Source organism: Antennarius striatus, chromosome 1, assembly GCF_040054535.1.
Source record: "Antennarius striatus isolate MH-2024 chromosome 1, ASM4005453v1, whole genome shotgun sequence".
Classification (NCBI taxonomy): Eukaryota; Metazoa; Chordata; class Actinopteri; order Lophiiformes; family Antennariidae; genus Antennarius; species Antennarius striatus.
The window spans coordinates 5,397,871-5,424,496 of NC_090776.1; the positions used below are offsets into that span (position 1 = coordinate 5,397,871).

The following is a 26,626-nucleotide window of genomic DNA, read 5'->3' on the forward strand; positions in this document are numbered from 1 at the left end:
ACAAATGAACAACCCATTCGCCACCAGCAGCCCTCCAGCATACACAGGCAGCCCACAGTTTCAACCAATCCCCAAACCTGGCGGCCCCCTCTCATGGCCCGAAAGCCCAGCCCAAACAACTGGAGCCGTCACCCAATACCCCATGTTCGCCGTTGCAAATCCGGCCTACACAGGCCAGCCGGATGGCCAGCCACCAACCATCCTGGTACACCGCCCATGGACTCAGCAGGAATGCGCCGAAGCTTGCAAGGGCCTTGGGGACGTCGAAAATAACCCCACAGAATGGACAATGAACTTCCGCAGCTTGGCTCTTAGCTACCACCTCAACGGCAGAGAAATGGAAAGCGCCCTTAGAATGGCTCTAGGACATCGCTGGAGCAGAGTACGAGGCTCCTTCAACCCGAACGGAACCGATGGCGCCCCCCTCCCACACGACTCAGACGACCTAGCCGGAAGGACAGCAGCAGTCCTCCACAGAGTGGAACAAACCTTCAGAAAAGTCCCAGACTACTCCAAGATCCGCCAGTGCCGCCAGCAACCCTCTGAGTCTGTCGAAGAATACAGAGCCCGCCTGGAAGAGGTCTTCAGAGCCAATAGCGGCCTCCAAGATGACCAAAACCCAATGGTGCTTACCAAAGCCAACTTAAGAGTCACCTCATGGATGGCATGCAAGAGTCCATCCGAGGATTCATCCAGAAATACCTCATTACCTGGAGGACTGCCACAGTTCAGGAAATTGTCCAGTGGGCAACGCATGCCACTGAGGTGCAACAAAAATGCAAAGCTTCGGACGCAACAGCCAAACTCATGACTATCCTGGAAGGAGTCGACGCCCTCACCACGGTCGACCCCCCAGCGCCGACTGGCATTTACTACCAAAACGCCCGTCGCAGCAGAGGACGAGGCCGTCCCAACCAGGACCACAGACGCTACTCACGCCGCACGGCTACTCAAGACGACATCTGCTACAACTGCAACAAGGCAGGTCACTTTGCCCGGACTGCCCCCTTCCCAAAACTGGATACAGAGGCCCTTCAAGACGAGACCCCCCGTTCAACCCCAGTCATTCACAATGACTAGCACGGGACCGCAGTGTAGACGATGGAGGAAGTGATGCACCAGATCCAGACGTGCCCCTCCAGATCTTAAACCTGCAGGCCATTTTCTCGTCCCTAGTAATTCCAACTGAAGCCACCAGAACCCTTCTGGTAGGCCCACTGCAAACAGCCATCATCTTCGTCTGTGACACTGGAGCTGAGGTGTCTCTCATCCGTGATGAAGTTCCAGGTCTGAAACCCTCCAGTCGGAGTATCCTCATGGTAGGGGCCTCTGGAAAACCAACGCCCAATCCCTGGTCCAAAAAATGTAAAGTCATTGACGAAGATGGAACAGAAGTCATGACCACCTTTGTTCTGAGCCCACACTGTCCAGTCAACCTCATTAATGGATATAAGCATGGATATTGCTTTAACTGTCCATTCTGTATAGTTTAGTGTTAGAACAAACAGAACAGAATGAAACATGTCACAGGCCGTCCAGTTTTTTTTAAATGTTTTTCATTTTTTAATTTTTATTGGACTTCCTCGCAGTTGCATAGGCCATGTTAGTTATTCGCGCTTCCTGCACCATCACATTATGTCTTTAATAACGTACACATGCGTTCACAAACGCAGGGACACAAACCGTAACGCACACACGCCCGTATCCTAATATCGTCTGAAACATCTCGCCGCCTGACTGTACGAGAGGGAGTAAGAGAAAGAGATTTTGGTTTTTAAAATCACATTTATTTATGAAGTCGGTTTTACAAGATAGTTACGTTAACAAACATCAAACCGTGAACATCTAAGAGAGATTCACTCGAACGTGAACCTGACATGTAGGCAAAATATACTTGAATTAAACCAAACAGTGACTGAACATGAGTTCCCCATGTAACACAGCACAAAAGACACCTTTGGCACACCATAGGTTCGTAAAAGTGTCTAAATCATTCATTGTGTGTGTGTGTGTGAGAGAGAGAGAGAGAGAGAGAGAGAGAGAGAGAGAGAGAGAGAGAGAGAGAGAGAGAGAGAGAGAGAGAGAGAGAGAGAGAGAGAGAGAGAGAGAGAGAGAGAGAGAGAGAGAGAGAGAGAGAGAGAGAGAGAGAGAGAGAGAGAGAGAGAGAGAGAGAGAGAGAGAGAGAGAGAGAGAGAGAGAGAGAGAGAGAGAGAGAGAGAGAGAGAGAGAGAGAGAGAGAGAGAGAGAGAGAGAGAGAGAGAGAGAGAGAGAGAGAGAGAGAGCCTTTCTTTTACCCATCCTCTGGAAGAGACGGCGGTAGCCGTTTCTTTCGGCATCTTTCCTCTCTTTCCATTCCCCCTCCTCCTCTCCCTCCTGTTTCCTACCTTCCTTGCTGCATCCCAATTGTTTCTATAACAGTTTTACAGGCGAAACCAGACAGCCACCGTCGCAATTTTCTGTGGAATTACAATTTGTTTTTTCCTGCTGGGTACTGCTGGCGCGCAGTGGAGCGCGCTTCTGCAAATTTCGGTGGATGGTGGATTTGGCGAACATGGAGACCGTGGAAAAGGAATGTGGGGCCCTCGGGGGTCTGTTTCAGGCGATTGTCAACGATATGAAGGTAAATAATAGCTTCCTTATCACGCTTTTCTGAATCTGCGGGTAATAATCATACAGCCGTGTCACAATTAGGCCGGTGTTCCAATGCACACAATGACTGCACGCACAGATACTAATTACTGAGTCGATGATGGCTTTGCTTGTATTGTAGCTGGACGAAAACACTGCGCCCGGACATTTCACTGGATTCGTTATCGGATTGACGGGATGCTCAACATTTCTCTGACCAAAAAAAAAAAAAACCCGCACAGAACAGCCCTTCACTTTCTGCACACAGGTTTATCGCTGCTGTGCTCTTGCTACGGAATGCACTTACGTCTTTTTATTCAACTGAGCAAATAATGATGCCTTAATTCACCAGGAGATTGTTTTCTTCATTAACTCTCCAATTGGCAGAGCCTGTCGGTCAGTTGTAACTTATGTGCAGTGGCAATTGGTTTGCCACATTCCGTTACATGGCCTGGTGATGCTTCATCGTCGTTATCATCATCATCATTAACATCATCATCATCATCATTATCATCATCGTCATCAAGTTCAGCTATTTTTTTGTTGGAAAGGCTACACACAGGCTGATGTATATTCACTCTCCCTAAGTTGCTTTTGTGCGCATCTCTGTCAGAGTACATCGTCATTGATTTTCTGTTAGGCTAATCTGAGAGGAAAGCGTGATGGCGTGAGAAGCCGTGCAGACATCAAGCTTCTTTGCTCCCTTTCTGTCTGCTGCCACATATTTCTGTCATCTACAGACTGAAGCCTCAATGCATGCTTCTGGTTGCTACTAGGCCGCAGGGTCTGTTATCTTTTCTTGTTATATTCATGGTACAACCAGTACATAAGTATGTCTGCCTGTCACACACACATGCAATTTTGCATGCCTTGTCTGTCTCACCAGGACTGGTGTTGATAGAAAAAAGTAATATGGAAGTCTAAATGTTTTTTCCTTTGGAGGTGACATGTAGGTAGATGTGGTCCTGTATATCTGTAAGATGGTGGAATTTTGTCTTCTAACATGCAATTTCAATGGGCATCTGCATAGCCCCAGATAGTGGGGGTCACCGAAGCTTTATGCTCATTGTGCCTCAAGGCAGATATGACTGGCTTTCTGTTGGTATGGTGAGTGGGAGTATGGGGAGGTGATTCATGAGAGATAATATAGACAGACAAACACAGACCCGTCTAAATATGTTTCTGACTAGCAACAGTCTCAAAAAGAGAAAGCTACCAGGAACCAAACATGAGCAATGCACCAGCACCTAGCTCTCATTCAGCGAGGCTTAAAAAGCCTCAGGGTCAATAGCCCAAAACAAGTTCAGGTGTGACGATAAGTAACAGGTGTGGAGCCGTGGCTCCACCCACAAGCTTGGCCTCTCCCTGCCACACAGCAGCACTGCCACACCCAACTGTGACAGTACCCCTCCCTCAAGGGACGGCCCCCGACGTCCCATAAACGGTCCCAGGGAGGGTCAGGATCAGGGTCAGGCTGGGGTGCAGGATCAGGCTGGGGTGCAGGATCAGGCTGGGGTGCAGGATCAGGCTGGGGTACAGGAGCAAGCTGGGGATCAGGATCAGGATTAGGCTGGGGATCAGGATCAGGCTGGGGATCAGGATCAGGAGCAGGTTGGGGATCAGGATCAGGAGCAGGCTGGGGATCAGGAGCAGGAGCAGACTGGGGAGCAGGAACAGGAGCAGACTAGGGAGCAGGAACAAGAGCAGACTGGGGAGCAGGAACAGGAGCAGACTGGGGAGCAGGAACAGGAGCAGACTGGGGAGCAGGAACAGGAGCAGACTGGGGAGCAGGAACAGGAGCAGACTGGGGAGCAGGAACAGGAGCAGACTGGGGAGCAGGAACAGGAGCAGACTGGGGAGCAGGAACAGGAGCAGACTGGGGAGCAGGAACAGGAGCAGACTGGGGAGCAGGAACAGGAGCAGACTGGGGAGCAGGAACAGGAGCAGACGGGGGAGCAGGAACAGGAGCAGACTGGGGAGCAGGAACAGGAGCAGACTCCGACTGGGGAGCAAGCTGGCATCTGGGTGTGGGGACCAGAACAGGCTGTGTTCGGGATGCGGGGACCAGAACAGGCACTGGAACAGGCTCGAGGTCTGGCAGAGAAGGTGGAGCTGGAATTCCAGCATATGCTGCCAGCCATGCCCAGGTGTCTCTCCCCCTCTGTCTCCACTCAGCAGTCTGTTCCAGATTCCAGGACTTGCTGCTGGTCAGGGCAGCAAGATAATCAGTGTCTGCTGGATCCAGTTCAGGCTGGTGCATTCTGTCACGTATGTCGAGGTATGGACCCAAATGCAGGACACCAAAGGCAAAACTGTCATCCATGATTTATTAACAAACTTAAAAATTCTCCAGACAGACAAAACTCAAAATCAGGAAAGACTACCAGGAACCAAAATGAGCAATGCACCAGCACCTAGCTCTCATTCAGTGAGGCTTAAAAAGCCTCAGGGTCAATAGCCCAAAACAAGTTCAGGTGTGACGATAAGTAACAGGTGTGGAGCCGTGGCTCCACCCACAAGCTTGGCCTCTCCCTGCCACACAGCAGCACTGCCACACCCAACTGTGACAATGTGGCCAAAAACAACACAATACTACTGTTTTTCACAGATTGAAGGGAACTCCTCAGAAATAACTAACCAGGATTTAAAAGTCCCATATTATGCTTTTTTTTATTCATGTCATTCAGCTGCCAGATGTCCAACTGCACTGTATTTGAAGTGTCTTGCCCCAATGTGATCTATGGTCCTCAATGGACCTGTTTCACAAAGCAGGTTTAGTGGAAAACCTGGGTAAGTTAACCCTGAAATTAAACCGAAAACCCTGGTTTTCACAAAGGGAGGTAACTTAACCCATAGTTAGAGCAATAACCCTGACCTGTTTCATGAAGCGAGGTAATCTGAACCTCTGTGTCTGTTACCCCAGTAACAGACCCTCTGAAGCTAACCTGGTCGGTAACAGGTTTTATTCCACTAACTCAGGGTTTCGTCTGACTCCGCCCCCTTTCACCGGCTTTCGCACAGCTTCATTTCCTGTTCTGTCGGACGGAGGAGAGTTTGACCAACATAAGGTTTTATAAATAACTCCGTGTTTTAGTGGTATTTTAGAGTTGTACATGTCATGTCCGTTTGACGTGGAGCCCCTTGATGGAGTTTCCACATTAATTCACAGAGAATTCAATAGTTTTGTATCGCGTTCAGATGTCCCGTCATATCCAGACAGTTCTCATTATGATCGGTAGCGGTTCACGTCCCAATTCATCACACACACACACACACACACACACACACACACACACACACACACACACACACACACACACACACACGCGCGCGATCCATCCTCACATCTGCAGCAGTGCTGTGTAGTGCTCCTGTCAGTTTTTTTTTTTTTTTACTTGCAAACAAGAGTTTTTCCATACAATGTGTGAGATGCCCAGTGCACCTTGCTTTTTATTATTAAATGTTTACCCCAGTGTTTCTTTTTCCCTGGAGATAAACCCATCAGAATCATCGAGGAGTTCCACAGTATTGCAGGTGAATGATGTAGAAATCTGATAAATTAATTTGAAATATATTCTTTTAATGAAATTGTGCTACAACTTCACAATTGGATTATTAACTTACATTTATTTTAGGATTTCCCAATGTAATTGGCTGCAAAGATGGTACCCACATTCCCATCAAGGTACATGTAGACTGAACACTGTTTCAACATGTTCATCACAGGTAAACTAACATCTGTCCAGATCATGTGTGATGCTGCAGACTACATTTCTGATGTGAAGGTCTGGGTCTGTTCCTGACTCTTGGATGTTTGATCAGTCTTATCTGAGCAACTTACTGTAACCTGGTCAGTAACCTAAAGGTTTGCACAATAATTCACTTGTCTTCATTGTTTAATCCACTGTAATGAATCCACTATACATCACAGGAGAGAGCCTACAACACCAAGGGAATTCCTGCTATCCAGGACAGCAGAACAGTGACAGACAACATCTGCCAGAATCATTTCAGAGTCACCATCACAGCGGGCAATAAAAACATACAATACAAATTTCCTTTGGTCATCTTTATTTCTGACAAATACAAAGTTAGTGTTTGTATCGTTACAATTGTTAACATTCTAATAGTTAACATGATTCACCTGTGACCATTACCCACTCCAGTATTTCTATGTCCAGATCTGCCCTCGTAATCTGGAGGTTCTAGTAAACCATTTCTGTTTTCTGTATTTTTTTAGGAAGTTAATTCTATAAACTTCCACTGCAGACTGATGGGAATACATGAGGAGGACATTAAAACATAGTTGCATATGATCCACAGAATGAACTGCTGGTGGTCACTGAGCCTCTATTTCACTGTGATAATCTGTACAGTTGGGACCCTTCTGCTACTGTCCATCCATGCTCTGTTAAAAATTGATGAGAATTTGTCAATACTTCAGTGGAGACTAAATGTGACACTCTGTGTTCCACCAGAATGTTAAGCAATGGGAAGAGAACAATCAGTAACATAAAATATTAGACCACCTTTGTTTTCTTCAATTTCTAGTTAATGTCTTTTTCTTTTTATCAATCTGTAACTTGTGTGTGTATCATGTGACTAAAACAGAGAAAATAAAATTTGGAATACCTTAAAGCAGTTATAAGCAGTACAATGTCACCGCTATTGATGTAAGAACTAAAGCCGTTTTGGCTATTACTGTATCAGGGAAACCCTACAAACAAGCTACATGTCAGCTTGTGATTTCAGTTCTTATATAATATAGATATACTGTACACAGTGGTATGAATATACTTCTCAACTGTTTTTGTAACATGCATATGCGGATTTACTGTTTTATTTACACAACAATAGCACGTTTAAATATATTTCCTTATCGCACAGAACTTGATATAGATGAGAGCGCATTTATGTGCATGAAAAGAGCGTTATGTTTTCGATAAAACAACTGAAAAGTCAAACGTCCTCAAAATATTTACTGTACAATATCAACCATAATGAGGATGAGGATGATCCTTAATGCAGAAGTCTGACCTGTGTGAACAATGTTTTTATCTTTCGTTCTCAGCTGCTGACATGTGCGCTTCTCCCCCCACTGGATCATACAGAAATACAATAAATTAATAGACTATTATTGAAGTCTTTTACCTACATAATTTTAACGTCAGTGCAACGGCCTATGTTTAAAGTTACGCATTGATTTGAGCAGCAATTCACTCCCACGTCATCTCTTCTTTGCAGCAGCAGCTCTGTTTTTCTTTCTTCGGAAAATGTCTTCAAAGTCTTCATATGCAGTAATTGGGGGCAGCAGTGGATCAGTGGTAGAGCAGGCGGTAGAGCGGGTCGTCCTATGATTCAAGATCGGCGGTTCGATTCCCGCTCCCGCCCCCAAAAAAATACCCAGAGGTGAGCTGACAGTGGGAGGTGTCCGCTCACCTCCGGAGCACTGCCAAGGCGCCCTTGAGCAATGTGCCGTCCCCTTTACAAATTCCTCATTTGAGGCGCATGAAGAAGGAGCTGCCCATCAACTCCCTTGCATGCCTACAGGCCCTCTTGTGTATGTGTGTGTGTGATACAGGGGCCTGTACTCACTAATACATGTATGCATGCGTTTGAACTAGTAACTAGAGTGTGCTTTCTTTATTTCCCTTCGGGGATCAAACCAGTATATAAAATGAAAATAAAAAACTAAAATCTTAACTTCAACTGCCGTAAAGCATTGCTCTTGTCTGTCGTCATGGTGAATTGCTGAATCTGGGCTCCATTGATTTTGGCTTTTTTTAGAGTTGTCGCACATGTTAAACTGCGGGTCAACTTACTGTGGGTCAGTGGCTCTTAACCTTGTAGGAGGTACCGAACTCTGCCGGTTTCATATGCTCACTCACCAAATCTTTCTTTAAAAAACCCCCCAAAAAAACTGAAACAAGACAGTGCATGAACTAACATGAATTTCCCCTATTGCAAATCAGTGTGACTCCTGCTGTTGTTATTGAGAGACCAGTTCAGATATGCATGGCTTCACCTTGGCAAGTGCTACTCATATGTCACTTTCACAGCAAAGTCTGTTTCTTTTGTTTTCCATGCAGCTTAAGGAAGTGTTCCTTTATTTTTGCCAGTGCGAGACTACAGTTGCTCAACTTTACATTGCAAATCATGCAGAACGCTGACTCCCATCACGTTCCGTTGTACAGTACATGTAAATTCACGTTGCACATATTCGTTCGACCATTTTTGTTTATTTGCTCAACATACAGTAGTTACTATGAATTAAAATATTAAGAAAGCAATCAGATGATGTACCATCATGACACGCATAAATAGACTATTGAGTGCGCAAAATACCATGTAGCACAGGTAGACCAATCGATGTAGCGTGATCACCTCCTGCCAGTGGTGGCTAAGGGGCGTGTCATCACAAATTGACACGATGTGTCAACTTACACAATGATTCGTGTATGTCCGGCAAAAACACCCAACACATCAGGTGTTTTGTCTTGACCTCCGTCCCCGTCGAACCCCTGAGACCGACTCACTGAACCCCTAGGGTTCGATTGAACCGAGGTTAAGAACCACTGCTCTGGGTTGACAAAACTAACCCTGAAAAGATTTTGTGAAATTGAAATCCCCGGTTAACCAGTTGCACATTAATTACTCATTCCTGATCCTTTTCATCCTGGTCATTCCCAACGAGAACCTCAGCATCGTCATCTCTGCTACCTCCAGCTCTGTCTCCTTTCTTCTTCGCAGTGACACTGTCTCTAGACCAAACAACAGTGTTGGTCTCACCACAGTTTTGTTCACCTTTCCTTGCATTCTTGCTGAAACTCTGCTATCACACATCACACTTGACACTTTTCTCCACCCGTTTCATCCTGCCTGTACGCGCTTCTTCACCTCTTTTCCACACACTCCATTGTTCCCGACTGTTGACCCTAAGTACAATCCTCCACCTTCTTGATCTCTTCTCCCTGTAACCTCATTCTTTCACTTGGGTCCCTGTCAGTCACACACATGCACTCTATCTTACTGCTCCTACCTTCATTCTTCTTTCCAGGACAAGCCTCTAGCTTCTCCTCCACCTTTTCCCTGCTCTCACTACAGATCACAATGCCATCTGCAAACATCATAGTCCATGGAGATTCCTGTCTAACCTCATCTGTCAGGCTGTCCATTATTATAGAGAACAAGAAGGGGATCAAAGCTGATGCATTCCCACCTCCGCCTTGAACTCCTCTATCACACCTACAGCACACCTCACCACAGCCTTGCAGTCCTCATACATGTCTTGCACTGCTCTAACATACTTCTCTGTCACTCCAGACTTCTTCATACAATACCACAGTTCCTCTCTGGGCACCCTGTCATAAGCTTTTTCCAGATCTACAAAAACACATTGCAGCTCCGTCAATTGGACCGTCCTTCCTTCCTTCCTTACTTCCTTCCTTGTACTAATTTAATTTTTATATTGTATTTCCCTTTGTATTTCCATTTGTTTATTGGTGTTTAGTGTTTTTGAGTGTTTAGTGTTTTTGAAGTTTCATCTAATGAAAAATTGTAAAATGTTCTAAATGTGATTGAAGTTTTTTTTGCAAAAAATCTTCTGAAGCACTTTAGTGCTTCATCTAATATAAAATTGCAAAATGTTTGAATGTGATTAAAGTGTTTTTGCAAAAATTTAAAAAAAAAACCTTCCTTCCTTCCTTCTGGCCTTCTCTTTACTTCTCTATCAACATCGTCAAAGCAAATACTGTATCTGTAGTACTCTTTTTTTGGCATGAAACCGCAAATGCTCACTTCTGCCCTTAGTCTAGCTTCAACTACTCTTCCCCATAACTTCATTGTATGGCTCATCAGATTTATTCCTTTGTAGTTGCCACAACTCTGCACATCTCCCTTGTTGTTAAAAATGGGCACCACCACACTTCTCCATTCCTCAGGCATCTTTCCATTAAGACTATGTTGAACAACCCAGTCAGGAACACTACTGCCACCTCTTCTAGACACTTCCATACCTCCATGGGTATATCATCAGGCCCGAATGCCTTTCTACTCTTCATCCTCTTCAATAACCTCCTCACTTCATCCCAACTAATCTTTGCTCCTTCCTGGTCCACAACAGCCACCTCTTCTAGTCTTTGTTTTCTCTCATTTTCCTCGTTCATCAACTCTTCAAAGTACTCTTTCCATCACACTACTGGAACCTGTCAATAGACTTCCATCCCTATCCTTAATCACCCTAACCTGCTGCATTTCCTTCCCATCTCTGTCCCTCTGTCTTGCCAATCTCAGTCTCTCCCTCCTTACTGTCCAACCTAGCATACAAGTTATCATAAGCCCCTTGTTTGGCCTTTGCGACCTCTACTTTCACCTTACGCAGTATCTCCCTGTACTCCTGTCTACTCTCATCAGTCCTCTCAGTGTCCAACTTCTTCTTAGCTAACTTCTTTCTCTGTATACACTCCTGTACCTCCTCATTCCACCACCAAGTCTCCATATCTACTTTCCTTCCAGATGACACACCAAGTCCTCTCCTACCTGTCTGCCTGATCACATTAGCTGTAGTTGTCCAGTCATCTGGAAGCACCTCCTGACCTCCCAGAACCTGTCTTAACTCCTTCCTAAAAGTCATGCAACACTCTTACTTTTTCAGCATCCACCATTTTGTCCTCTGCTCTGCCTTTGCCCTCTTCATCTTAGTGACCACCAAAGTCATCCCACACACCACCATCCTATGCTGTTCGGCTACACTCTCACCTACCACTACTTTGCTGTCACTGATATCCTTCAGATTTCATGGTCTACACAAGATGTAGTCTACCTGTGTGCTCCTTCCTCCACTCTTATAGGTCACCTTACGTTCTTGCCTGTTCTGCAAGAAAGTATTCACTATAGCCGTCTCGATCTTTTTTGCAAAGTCAACCACCATCTGTCCTTCTGCATTTCTCTCTCTGATGCCAAACCTTCCCATCACCTCTTTATCACCTCTATTTCCTGCACCAACATGACCATTGAATTCTGCACCAATGACAACTCTCTCACTTCTAGGTATGCTCTGCATCAATTCATCAAAGCCCAACCAGAATTTATGCTTCTCCTCCAGCTAACATTCTACCTGTGGAGCATACCCACTAACACCGGGTGGCGTTGGCTCAGTAGTAGAGCAGGCAGTAGAGGGGGTCATGTAATGTTTCAAGGTCAGCGGTTCAATTCCCGCCCCTGCCCAAATAACACCCGGAGAGGAGCTGACAGTGGGAGGTGTCAGCTCACCTCCGGAGCACTGCCAAGGTGTCCTTGAGCAAGGCGCCATCCCCCTTACAAGTTGCTCATTTGGACACACCATGAAGGAGCTGCCCACCACTCTACCTCCCCTGCATGCATATAGGACCCTTGTGTGTGTGTTTGTGTGTTCAGGGCCCTTACACACATATATATGCATGATTTGAACTAACTAGAATGTGTCACTAATTTCCCTGTGTTGATTAAAATCAGTCTGAAAAAACCATGATAGAACAACTTGAACCCTGCTCCTAAACTTCTAGCCTTGCTACTTTTCCACCTGGTCTCCTGGACACACAGTATATCTACCTTCCTCCTCTGCATCATGTCAACCAAGTCTCTACTTTTAACTGTTATAGTTCCAACATTCAATGTCCTTACTCTCAGTCTTATACTCTTGGCGTTGCTCTTCTCTCTTTTCCTACGTACACACTTTCCTCCTCTTCTTCAACCAACAGTAGTCCAATGTCCACCGGCACCCTGTAGGTGAACAGCACCGATGGCGGTCATTGTTAACCCGGGCCTTGGCCGATCCAGTATGGAAGTCATAGGATTGATACGCATGTTTGAATTGGCAAAAGTTTTACGTCAGATGCCCTTCCTGACACAACCTTCTGTATTTATCCGGGCTTGGGACCGGCACAATAAGACACTAGCTTGTGCTCTCTTGCCGGTACATTACAATAAATTACATTACATTACCCTGACCTTCTGGCATAGGTCAAAGATCAAAGCAAGTGCTCCCACCTATTATCGTTGATCAAAGCACTAGCTTTGATCTATGGTCTTACTAACACTGGCTTTCTCCCTCCTCTTTCTATCTAATCGGTTTTGAAATTTGATCTTGACCTAGTTTTATCAAGCTCAAGGTCATAATATCATTTTGAGTAATGTGCTTTTTTAAATCTTTTTATCTGCAACATTTGCAAAGATATTTGATGGACAAACGAATGAATGAACAAACACAATCACAATACATAACCGCTTTTAAGCCGGATGTTCATTCATTCATTTTCTACCCGCTTCATCCACTTGCGCAGGTCACGCGGAGCTGGAGCCTATCCCAGCTGGCATAGGGCTTGAGGTGGGGCAAACTCCGGGCACGACACGACGCCAGTGCACCACGGCGCTACACAGAGACATACAAACTAAATGCAGCGTTGCAACAATACCCGCTGGGATGTGAGAGCATGACTGCAATTTTTTATGATGTAAATGTGAGGATTAGCTTGGTTGAGGATGTCTCTGATGGATTGGGATGTGTGACATTATTGATCATGAAGATAACTGTCTGGGTATGACGGGACATCTGAACACGGTACGATAATATTGAATTGTCTTTGATTTAATGGGAGACCCCGGATGGGATCCTTAATTCATCAATTTAATCCTCGTCAAACTGACATGTCATGTTTTCTGCTAAATTACTTCTAAAATACGGACTTTAAACAAAAAATTGAACTCAGGTAAAACTACCCGTCCGACAAAACAAGAAAATGAAACTGTGTTGCTTTGAAAGAGGGTGGCGTCAAAGTCCTGGGATTATGGAGTAAAACCTGCTCCGGACCAGGTTAGTTCCAGAGTGTGTTACTACAGTAACGAATGCAGAGGTGCAGTTTTGTCGCTTTGTGAAACATTCTAGGGTTACTCCTCTTACTCTGGGTTAAGTTACCTCCCTTTGTGAAAATGTTCCTCATGTCAGGGTTAACATACCCAGGGTTTTCACTAAAACTTCATTAATCAAACCTTTTGAAGTTTCTGCTTTGAGTGAAAGGCTAAAATATTTCCACATTATTTACCACAAGCAATATATTGCATAAACAGAATGTTTTTCATACATTGTTTAAAATAAAGAGTGGGCTGTAATTCTATTTATTTTATGCTTCAATATTTTACATTTGAATGGGCTTGTTGTTCTGACACTTTCTTTTGTCCTGTCCTGTTAACTGTTTACTGCTCCTCGGTGAAGGTTGTAAGTGAGAGTTACACAGTTTTTTGTGATAGAGGTATTCAGCAAATTGTCTAACATGAGCAATGACACACATCTTAACTGACACTTATGAAGCATCAGGGTTAATTGTGTATGGTAATATTTTATTCTTAGCATCTGTGATGTAGCATTTTACATAGTGGTTTTCATGGGGAGCATTAAACGTCCACCTCAGGGCTGCCCATTAGGTTACACTGCTTCTGTTGTTTGTGTGATATAACAAGGTCTCCGGTTCTCCGGCTTCCTCCCACCTCCAAAACTTCCCAACTTCAGTTTGTTGGGTTGAAAATTGCCCGTAGGTGTGAGTGTGCACATGAGTGGTTTTCTGTCTGCGTGTGACTCTGCGGTGCACTGGCTTTGTGTTTGGAGTGTACCTTGCCTCACACCTCACACAATAGTTACAAGCGCCCCGCCACCCACGTCGGTGGAAGAAGCAGGTATAGAAAATGGATGGATGAGTATGGATCACTACAAAGCCTACTAAAACATGTGGCTGTCTGCTAGATCTACATGCAGACTTACCCTTCACTCACTGTCCTTTAATCACTTATGCTTCTGCTGGATTGTTTCTTTCATTAAAATGAGTAAGGCCAAATGACCCTGTGATGAAATACAATGCCAACTATGTTAATTTTCAACATTTCCACCATAAGGTAAGTGATACAGTAGCTGCCTGGTGTTTGTGGCAGTCATAGATACAACCCATACTTGGGTTGTATCTATACTGCCTTGAACTTGCAGTCAGCTGGGATAGGCTCCAGCAACACTCACGACCCACTAGACAAAAACTTGACTGTAGAGGAGATGATTATGATTGCCTTGTCTACAAGAAATGAATGGATGGAACATTACACAGGGCCCCATTTCAGGTTCCCCACCTTTTAAAGGGCCTGGTCAGTGAAGCCCAACCCTCACATAATGCTGTTAAATGAGATGGCTGGGTCAATTCAGAGTGTTACCAGTTCTTGTTTTTGGCCTGCTTAGTGAGGTATTGTAGCTGTCAGCTAGCAACTTTACCAATTGGAGTTGATTAGTGTTGATTGTACAGGTAGTCCTTTAGATATGAACATCATTGCCATGTTTGTCTACTGTAGTTCCCCTTTCTGCCACAACTCATGGTGAGTAACATAACATTAGCACCCCATAGATTAAGATTTCATGTCATGTTAAAATAATTCAGCAAATATACGAATGAGTGAGCAGTTTGCTCCAATGTCGGACTTCATATGCCTTACCTGTTGACGTGTCATCTGCAGCATATTGGGGCCGCAGTAGCTTAGTTCACTAGGTCTTGGGCTGGGGAGCAGAGGGTGGAAAGTCCAAGACCTGTGTGGTCCAAAAAGTTCAGAGTTTTAACTGGCAGTGGGAGGTACCAGTTCACCTACTGAGCACTGCCAAGGTTCCTTTGAACAAAGCAGCGATCCCCATATGTTGCTCATGTGGTGCCTCCATGAGAGAACTGCCTACTGCTCTAGCTCCCATTATCCACAGACCCTTGTGTGTGTGTACGGGCCTGTGGATAATGGATGGTAGAGCAGGGAGGTATGCACTAATATTTACACAGGTAGTCCTCAACTTATGAGTATAACTGGTTCCGCAAGGCTGTTCATGTTTTGTTTTTTTTTCTTAAGTCAATACTTATTAAATTCCAATCTATAAGAAGACACAATTATCTTTACACTCTACATGCATATATGTGTCAGACAATGCATGCAATAAAATGTTGTGTACAAGCCCCTGAAACACAACACACTGGGGGCCTGTAGGCATGCAATTAGTACAAAAAAACAGTACAAGGGGAGGCAGAGTGACGGGCAGTCACTATGTGGTGCGCCCAATTGAGCAGCTTGTAAGAGGGATAGCGCCTTGCTCAAGGGCGCCTTGGCGGTGGCCGGTAGGTGAGCTGACACGTCCCACTGTCAGCTCACACTCCGGGTGGCTGGACGGGAGCAGGAATCGAACCGCCAATCTAGAATCATAGGAAACCCACTCTACCGCTGAGCCACTGCTGCGTCATATATTTGCCGTTTGAGATTACTTAAATTCCATTACTACTGTAAGTACGAACGTACATCATAAACCTGTACTTGATGACCTGAGAGTTCTGAACGCTCCATATGAAGCTAATAAGTTCATGGGGTATTGTGATTCAATGCTTTGTAGACAAAGAGTAATATTTTGAACTCTATCCTTTGAATAACACAAAGCCAAAGTAACGATTTGAAGACTTGTGTAATAGTGTATTTCCTGGTGTTAGTCAGTCAGCAGCATTCTGGATCAACTGGAGCTGCTTAATTTATTTTTGTTTGAAACTGTAAAGACAACATTGTAACCATTTAACCTACTGAAAATAAATGCATGAACATGTTGCATTGTGTTTTCTCTAGACAAGAAACCCTTGATCTTCTTCAGGTGGTAATAGGTAGACTTAGTAAGAGCTTTCAAGTGGTTGTTAAATTCATCTTTGAGTCAATATTGAGGTTCCTAGATTGATTTGTAACTTTTAGTGACATCAAGTCAAGGCGAGCAGTGACCTTTTATTTGATGTAAGCTGGAGATAATGTCCATACACAGCCACTCTGATTTGATGGACAAACTTACTCCAAGTAAAGGACCATAGTTATATGATGATATTGAAATGTAGTTGTATGTCATTTGCAAAAGTGTAGCAAGAGATGTGATATTCTGTTATCTGTGCAAAGAGCAATCAGGTGAATATTGAATCAAAAATGCCCAAAAATGGACTATTATCTTCTTGTTTGCTCAGACTTACAGTTACCACTTGAGACGAAGTAGTCCATAATTTGTAAGATGTGAACCAATTGAGTACAGTGCCAGTACGTTCTGCCCAGTTGTCCAGTCTGTCAAGGAGTGTAGATAGATAGATAGATACTTTAATAATCCCGGAGGAAATTGAATATATCCACTGCTCAGGCATTACATAACAAATAATACTGGATAAACACCAGGAGAAAAAGAAACACTGACATCACAGGACATACCACAAGACATACATTACACTAACAGACAGACACATGCAGCACTAACAGGACTTATATACTAAACTATAACTAAAATATAAACAGTATAAAATTTAAAAATATTACAGTATTAAAATATAAACAGTATAAAATTGAATTAAAATATAAAACTATAAAAAATAACTAAATTATATATATATATATATATATATATATATATATATATATATAAACAGTATAAAATAAAATTTAAATTAAATTAAATTAAATTAAATCCATTTTCAACCCCGTGCTGACCTCGCCACCTCCCCCCCGCTCCTCCTGAGAGAGTCATTGTACCCCCTGATGGCACGGGGCACGAAGGAGGACCTCAGCCTCTCTGTGGAGGCGCTGTGTGACAGCAGTCTGCCGCTGAAGGTGCTTCTCTGCTGGGAGAAGGTGGTGTGTAGGGGGTGGCTGGTGTTGTTCATGATAGCCTTAATTTTAGACATGGTCCTGCTCCCCAGAACTGTCTCCACAGAGTCCAGGCTCAGCCCGACCACTGAGCCCGCTCTGCGGAAGAGTCTGTTCAGACCGTCCATATCTCTTTTCCTGGCCCCCCCACCCCAACACACAATGGCGTATGACAGCACACTGGAGACTACGGACTGATAGAACATGAGAAGGAGCTTAGGACAGATGTTAAAGGAGGCCAGCCTCCTCAGGAAGTACATCCTGCTCTGCCCCTTCTTGTACACACAGTCCGAGTTGAGTGACCAGTCCAGTCTGCTGTCTAGCTGCAGTCCCAGGTACTTATAGTTTTCTACCACCTCCACCTCACTGCTTTTGATGATCACCGGCTGTGGAGAGGGAGGTGCCCGCCGGAAATCCAGAACCATCTCCGTTGTCTTGGAGACGTTGAGCTGGAGCTGGTTCTGTTGGCACCACTCCACGAAGTCAGCCACCAATGCCCTGTACCCCCCCTCATCACCCTCCCGGATACATGCCACTATCGCGGTGTCATCGGAGTACTTCTGTATGTGGCATGTATCAGAGTTGTGCTTGAAGTCTGATGTGTAGAGGGTGAAGAGAATGGGGGATAGAACGGTCCCCTGTGGCGCCTCCGTGCTGCTGGTCACCATAGAAGACAAACAGTCCCCAACAGTTGTGTGGTTGCAGTACAGACACCCTGCCATAGAGGGCGTCCACATTCTCAATGAATGGGGCGCAGAGTAATGAAACCGTTTTCGTTGTATTTTTTTCCCATTTGTATATCGTAGTTAATGAAGTTTTGGTAAATTTGGTATTTTATAGCTAGTCCTCTGTTTGTTGCATTTTTGTTTTACCTTTGTACAGCGCCCATTGGCCTCGATCTCTAATTTCTAAAGAAATGAAATATCTTAAACACCTGTACATTAGAGTGAGAATCAAAATAAATGTTTTATGTGCCCCCTTTTAAAATCTGGGTTGTTATGTTATTTCCCCAGTCCTCTCGCTGGGTTGCAACATAAGTGGGGGCTCGTCCGGGAATTGAACACGGGACCTGATCACATATCACATACCTCCACCTTGTCGTCTTCCTTTCTTCCTCCGTGCCGCCATACAGTCATCCACACAGCTGAAATTGTGCCTTGACTTTAGCAACTTTAACTATATTGATACTGCCTCTATCTGGCCTATCTGTCACTCTCTCTCTCTGTCTCTCTCTCTCTGATGCTGTTCTTATCTTCCTTTGATTTCTTTTCCACTCAACCGGTCGAGGCGGATGGCTGCCCAAAAGAGTCTGGGTCCTGCCCGGAGTTTCTACCTCATCGAGGGAGTTTTTCCCCGCCACTGTCGCTTATGCTTGCTCTGGAGGGTTCAGTTGGGTTTCTCTGTCTGTTAAAGTGCTTTGAAATGTCTGCTGTCATGATTAAGCGCTATATAAATAAAACTTGATTGATTCATTGATTGATTGACCTCTCGCACATTGTGGTCAATTCACCTCTCGCACATTGTGGTTAGTTGACCTCTTGCACACTGTGTTACATTAAGAATATTGTCTGACGTGAGTGGTTTCAGCTGGTAACCATGTCACTGTTTGACTTAGACATCACCTTAGCTTCCTCCTCGCTAATTTGCTTAATAATTGTTGTAAAGATCATTTATTTCAAATAGCGAGTCATTTTAGTCTCTTGGTGCCCAGACAAATTTTGAAAAAGCTCAATGCTCTGGTAGCCAGTAAGTTGGTGGAACTGGGACTGATTGATGCTCTGGCGCAGACTGTGTCAGCTGTGGTTGAAGTGGTCACCCTGGGTGGAGAGGCTGGAAGTCTACCACTTATTGGAGACTCTTCAGATAATGGGGATATTTATGGAGAGTCAGAGGAGGATGTCCGTTCCCCTTTCCTCAGCAGTTCTGGGTCCAAGGAGGCAGCCCGTTTAAAGGTGTGCCTCACTCTCCTCAAACTGGAATCTCAGGTGAAGGCGGAAACCCAACAGGCTGAGCTGAGGTATATAAGCTTGAGGTACAGATTGAGGCTCTGAGGTTGACTAAGAGGCCAAGTGTGTCTGCTGGTTCTGAGACCAGAAGGTCCTTTTCCACAACTTCCCTACCAGCTGCCTTTGATTTTGGTAAGAATTTGTTTTGGTACCTACATTTTGTGAGACTGCAGTAGACTTGTATTTTGGTGCATTTGAACACATAGATAAAGTTTTGCATTGACCAACTGATGTGTGGACCCCTTTTACTTCAATGCAAAATTCAGTTGAAAGCTCAGGAGGCTGTCACAGCTCTTCCCGTTGAGGATAGTGTAACACGGGTCGGCAACATGCGGCTCCGGAGCCACATGCAACTCTTTAGTGCCTCCCTTGCAGCTCCCTGGAGATTAATCACAAAATAAAAAAAATAATACTTAACAGAAAAAAATAGAAAGATATTGTACTTATTGTTGTAAATTTCCTACGCTTTATTTACGTTATCATCGTTGTAGTGTTGTTTAAAAATTTAGTCAGGCACCTTTTAGGACAGCTCAGATGCACTGTGGGGTCCTAGGCGATTGTAGCCCTTTAGAAAGCAGTGGTGATTTGTTGGCAGCACAGTGGGCGGGTGATGAGTGATGTGACATGAGTCCTGACCAATTTGGTGAGTTTCCCGGTATCTCTGGCCACCTGAGAACGGGTCTACTCGGGTCTACTCTTTGCCATCAGCCACTACTACTCTGTCCTGGAGGACTGCCGGACCATGTCAGGTTGAGAAAGAGAGTCACGAGTATTCCACATCATTTAATAAAGGACAGCAGCGCTGCGGCCATTCAATGGTGAGTGAAGGAGGTCCACTGCTTGTCTGTACACCTATATGTGCATATATATGAGTTCATACAGATTAGACGGGAATTGAAAGTGGCGCTAGCCGTGCTAATTGTGCTAGCCACACTAATTGTGCTAGCCATGCTAATTGGGCTAGCTGTGCTAGTGAGGAAGGTCATGTTAGCCATGCTAATCATGCTAGCTGCGCTAGTGAGGCTGGTCGTGTTGGCCACGCTAATCATGCTAGCTACGCAAGTGAGGCTGGTCGTGTTAGCCATGCTAGGTGTGCTGGTCACGTGAATCACTCCAGCCATGTCGGCTGATAATTGCACTGTTAATAATGGCGATTTGAATACAGTGGTACCTCTACTTACGAAATTAATTGGTTCCGGAAAAAAATACTTAATTAGAAAATTACGTAAGTAAAGATACGTTTTCCATGCAAATGCCCTAATCCATTCCAAGCTCACAAAAATTCCAACATAAATGTTTTATAAAGCATAAAAAATGCATCAAAACATGTAAAAAAAACACGTTATAATTAGATTATTACACAATAAATGAGAGTTGTGCATAACGTAAAAAACAAAGAATAAAGAATAATAATAACGGTCATTTACCCTTTAACCGCTGTCCTTTTTTTTTTTGCCATCTTTGGTTCATGCGCTCCTATCTCACCATGCCGTACAACAGAGTGAATTCCAGTCCTCCTTTTGAACTTCTCCAACCACCTACGCCATGCCTTAAACACCTGAAACATCCTTTTGTTTTAGTAACGTGTCGATTTTAGATGCATTTCGGCCAAATTCTTTGGCGAGATCAACCAAACACATCCCTTTGTCATGCTTTTCTATGATCTCTTGCTTTGTTTGTATGGACAAAAAAACTATTTTCTTCATATTTTCTTTTCCTCTTTTCTCCGTCACTTTCTTGGGGTCCATAGTGAATACGTACTCAAAAAGTTATTATTTTGCGCAAAACTATTAGAACACTTCACGGGTCGAGTGCCGAATGCCGAGACACTCCATAAGCACCCTTATAGCTCCACACAGAGGTGGAGTGGCATCCCTCTTAGTCAATGGGATGCCAGGAAGATACGTAATACGTAATAGCAATGGCGGGGCAGATATGAGAATGTTGCGTTCAGGAACCTGTGGGAGATTCAAGGATCAGCCGATACTGTGTTTTTATTTGAGTATCAGCCAATACTGTGTTTTTACATTACGTAAGTCGAAATTTCTTTCGTAAGTAGAGGTAATATTTTCCTGCTGAGAAATTTTGTAAGCAGAACATTTCGTAAGTAGAGACATTCATACGAAGAGGTATCACTGTACTGTAGTTATTATCAATAATCCAAACAAGTGTGTTCCTGTTTGGGTTTGTTCAGCCTTATTATGTGTAATATTATGTATGTATGGCCTGTCTGCAGGGCAGGTTTTTCTGGTAGGGGGTGAAATCGGGACTGGGTTCAGGACCGGAGAAGCGCCTGTTGCTCCGTTGAAGGAGGACACATCCGTTGGAGGCGATTCTGTAGGGCGCGGTCCCTGAGGCCTATAGACAAAAATTTTGAAATCATAAAAAGGCCTCATTCCAGACTTATGCAGTTTGCCAGGGAGAAAAGTACTCTTTTTAATAAATGGTACAATACCTGTAAGGGGGTAATGACTTTGATTCTTTGAAAGAGTTGGGAGCTAGTGTCTCCCAGAATGCATTGTGGTGTATATAAACGAACAAAAAGTGTCTAGCCTGTCCTCTGCCACCGTGTTAGCAGACGAGTTTGTTTTAATGCACTAAAGTTTTTTCAACTGGTGTCAAGGAAAAGCCTCGCTCGGCTCCTGCTCGGCAAAACTCTCTCCCCTCTGGTAGCGATAAGAGAGAGACATGGAGTGTTTTTACTGCCATAAGCCTGGACATCTCATCGCAAATTGCTTGACCCTAAAGAATAAGTCTTCGAGCTGATTACAGCCAAAAGTGTTGGTTTAATTAGAGCTGAGTCACGCTTCAGCGCGGACTCCGCTGGTGAGCCGCCTGATCCCTGCTTTAACCCATTTGTTTCAGACGGTTTAGTTTCCCTGTCAGGTGAGCCCGATGATCAGTGTCATATTTTGCGTGACACTGCTTATTCACAATCTGTCATCTTTGCAAATATGTTGACTTTTTCTGAGACCTCTTCTTGTGGTTACGGTGCTGTTTTACGCGGTATTGAGATGGATTATGTTCCGCGTCCTGTACACCGTCTCCACGTGCAGTCAGAATTGGTAACAGGATTCTTCCCAGTCCCTATATGTACTGCGCTGCCTATTAAAGGTATCTCATTTTTAATGGGTAACGATATAGCTATTCGTAGAGTTACTCCCGCGCTGGAAGTATTGGACATCCCTCAGTGCACCCAGACAGAGCAAACCCAGTTGTCTTCCGATGTGTTTCCATCTTGTGTATTAACTCGAGCACAAGCTCGAAAAGGTGATAATGTGGCTCTCTCCGACAGCTTTCTGATGGCGGCCTTCTCAGGAGAGGCTGAGCCCGAGACGGAGGTAGAATGCGCACCGGAGCCTCTGTGCGTAAAGGCTGCTCCTACCTCTCCTGACAGCTCGTCTCTTCCGGTGTCTTGCGACCGCCTGCGTGCTACGCAAAGAATGGATCTGACGCTTCAGAAATACTTCTCAAGTGTGGTGAGTGCCGACGAAGCAAAGGGTGAAAAGGTGGCTTATTTACTAGAGGGTGAAGTTTTAATGGGAAAATGGTCCTCTCCCCTCTCCGACACAGAATGGTGTGATATATTTCAGATAGTTGTTCCCTCAGTGTACCGTTCACATGTGCTATCTGTGGCACAAGACAGTCAGTGGTCTGGACACTTGGTTGTGACCAAAACACCTCAGTTTATCCTCAACCATTTCTTTTGGTCTGTTTTAAAGTCTAATGTTGCCAAATACTGTCGCTCCTTTCACGTCTGCCGATTTGCAGGAAAACAAAACCGACCCATTCGTCACGCTCCTCTGCACCCCTTACCCATCATAAGAGAACCATTTGAATGGATAATAGTAAATTGTGTCTGACCCTTGCCCAGAACAATAAATGGAAACCAATTTTTACTAATGTTATGTGCGCCGCCACTTGTTTCCCCAACGCCATCCCAATTCATAATATCACATCCAAATCTGTAGTTAAAACCTTAACACAATTCTTTTCCACATTCGGCCTTTCTCATGTTATTCAGACGGACCAGGGCACTAATTTTAAATCAAACCTATTCCAGCAGGTGCTGAGCAATTTAAAGGTGCAACATGTAGTCTGTAGCCCGTACCATCCCGAATCCCAGGGTGCGTTAGAATGCTGGCACCAGGCGTTAAAGTCGACGCTTCATAAATATTGTTTGGACACTCCACACAGTTGGGGATGAAGGAGTTACCTTTGTTGTGTTTGCGGCTCGTGAAGCCGTGCAGGAATCCTTCAGATTCAGTCCCGCAGAGCTAGTCCATTGAAGTTTCTGCAGGAGATATTTCTGTCATCCACCGCTTCTACTCAGAGTAACGTACTAGATTACGTTAGTAAATGTTAATGGTGTTGGCAGATCACTTATCCCACCTGTCACCCGAGTAGCATACTGACATGGCGGCTTTAACAGAATTATAATCTTGTTTATTTAATAATGTTCCATCCTGTACTACTGTCACACTCCATGACATTGATGTTGGTAATGCTCGGCCGATCAAACAATACCCGTATTGTGTAAATGCCACTAAGCATGCAATAATGAAAAGGGAAGCAGAGTATTTGCTGGAAAACGGTTAAGCGGTCCACAGCTCCAGTCCCTGGAGTTTACCGTGTCTCCTGGACACTAAACCCGATGTTTCGCCTTGGTTCATAACCGACTACCAAAATGTCAACGCCATAACTGTCCCTGACAGTTACCGAGAATGGAGGTTGTGTGGATAACGTAGGTTCAGAAAAATTTGTGAGCAAGATAGATTTGCTCAAAGGCTATTAGCAGGTGCCATTAACAGAGCTTGCATCTTTGATTTCCGCTTTTGTAACCTCCGACTAGGGATGGGGATAGAGTTGATCACCCCATCTTGTATTTTTCACGCAAGTTCAACAAGTACCAAGTCAATGACTCCACCAATGAACAAGAAACCCTTGCTCTGTTGTGGGCACTCCAGCACTTTGAAGTTTATCTCAGGTCCAGTTCTTTGCGAGTCACTGTGTTAACGGATCAGAACTCTCTCACCTTTCTGTCCCGCATGTACAGCCACAACCAGTGTCTCATGTGGTCAACTTTGGTTGTTCAGGACTACAACCTGGATGGGTATTTTGTTTATTTTACCCAGTGGGGGGCGGTAATGGCCGCAGCTGATGTCTACTGTTTATATTGTGTATCCTTCTGCAACCCTGCCTCTGAGCTGCTGGCACTGCACTGCTCCCCCCAGATGCTCTACCCTCCTTTGTCAGTGCCAGGTGCAGTGTCTCTGTGACTCCTGGTCACGCCCCTTTGCCATGCCCATCTCCTGATTGGTGTGTCGTCTTCCTGCCCGGCACAAGCCCCGCCTCTTCACCTGGCATGGACGCTTTAAAAACTGCAAGCCAGACAGTAGGGGTGACTGTCTGACTGTGGCAGCACAACCCTGAGCCTGTCGAACTGTGACGCTTTGACTTTGAGTATTTTTAATTTTGTGTCTGTCCTTGTGAAAATCTGGCAGTATTTTGTTTTCCATTTGTATATCGTAGTTAGTGAAGTTTTGGTAATTTTGTGTTTTAAAGCTAGTCCTCTGTTGCATTTTTGTTTTATGTTTGTACTGTGCCCATTGGTCTCGATAGTTAGTTTGTACAGAAATGAAATATATTGGTTAAACACCTGCACATTACAGCGAGCATTAAGATAAATGTTTTATGTTCCCCCTTTTAAAACTGGGTTGTTATGTTATTTCCCCAGTCATCTAGCTGGGTTGTAACAATATAAGTGATTTGGCCAACTTGAAATGTAAAACACATTTCAAGTTGGCAAAAATATTGCTCTTCATGAAATTTGTAGTCTGTTATATGTGAGGGTCCTGGTTTGGCCAGTGAGATCCACTTGTGGCCTGGTGAGGTCCAGTTAGGTTCCTGTTCTGGAAGAAATAATACATATACAGTACAAGTTTCAGACATAACATTTTGTTCATACTTAAACATTCACATTTATCACAATGGTGTGTGCTGTTGCTTATGAAACAGTGTAAATTCATGTAACTTTTGGTGGTAAAATATGTAATCACTCATGTTTTTATTAGCATTTCTTCTTTTCTTTACTGCTTTTCCCCTCAGGGGTCTCCACAGCGAATCAGTTGCCTCCATCTAACTGTGTCTTCTGCATTCTCTTCTCTCACACCAACTACCTTCATGACCTCTTTCACTACATCCATAAACCTCCTCTTTGGTATTCCTCTAGGCCTCCTGCCTGGCAGTTCAAAATGCAGCATCCTCCTACCAATGTATTCACTTTCTCTCCTCTGTAAATGTCCAAACCATCTCAGTCTGGCCTCTGACTTTATCCCCAAAACCTCTAACATGTGCTGTCCCTCTGATGTACTCATTCCTGATCCTATCCATCCTGGTCACTCCAAAAGAGAACCTCAACATCTTCATCTCTTCTATGCCCAGCTCTCTCTCCTGTCTATCCCTCTGTGATACTCTCTCTAGGCCAAACATCATTGCTGGTCTCAACACAGTTTTGTACACCTTTTCTTTCTTTTTAGCGGAAACTTTTCAATCACATATTACACCTGACACTTTGCTCCACCAGTTCCATCCTGCCTGTACACACTTCTTTACCTCCTTTCCACACTCTCCATTGTTCTGTACTGTTGACCCTAATTACTTAAAATCCTCCACCTTCTTGATCTCTTCACCCTGTAACCTCATTCTTCCACCTGGGTCTCTTTCATTCACACACACGTACTCTGTCTTATTGCGGCTAACTTTCATTCTTCTCCTTTCCAGGACAAACCTCAACCGAGCTTCTCCTCCACCTATTTCCTGCTCTCACTAGAATCAGAATCAGAATCAGAAAAGGTTTTATTGCCAAGTACAGTAAAAATTACTGTCGAGGAACTTGATGCAGTGTCGGTGCATAGAAGGGCGGAAGAGAATAGTAGTGAGTGAGGAATAGGATAAGAGTACAAAAACTGTTTACAATTCACATTACGGTGTGTTTAGATACTGTATAAGATCACAATGTCATCTGCAAACATCATAGTCCATGGAGATTCCTGTCTAACCTCGTCTGTTGGCCTCTCCATCACCATAGCAAACAAGAAGGGGCTCAGAGCTGACCCCTGATGCAGTTCCACCTCCACCTTGCACTCCTCTGTCACACCTACAGCACACCTCACCACTGTCTTACAGTCCTCATACATGTCCTGCACTTCTCCGACATACTTCTCTGTCACTACAGATTTCCTCATACAATACCACAGTTCCTCTCTGGGCACCCTTTCATAAGCTTT

At 44.4% G+C, this 26,626-nt stretch overlaps 1 protein-coding gene across 4 annotated transcripts in view; it reads left to right on the plus strand.

The window, feature by feature from the left end:
- Window positions 1–2,287: 2,287 nt before the first annotated feature.
- The window catches only part of mtss1lb (MTSS I-BAR domain containing 2b), a 105,953-nt gene continuing 81,614 nt past the window's right edge, over window positions 2,288–26,626 (plus strand). For 2 of the 4 annotated variants that reach the window (XM_068319247.1, XM_068319255.1), the window contains exons 1-2: window positions 2,288–2,620; window positions 22,633–22,816. In XM_068319247.1, coding sequence (XP_068175348.1) covers window positions 22,640–22,816 — 177 coding nt within the window. In that variant the 5' untranslated portion in view covers window positions 2,288–2,620; window positions 22,633–22,639. The remainder of the gene's footprint in view (window positions 2,621–22,632; window positions 22,817–26,626) is intronic. The other 2 variants (XM_068319264.1, XM_068319272.1) reach the window with 1 other exon arrangement.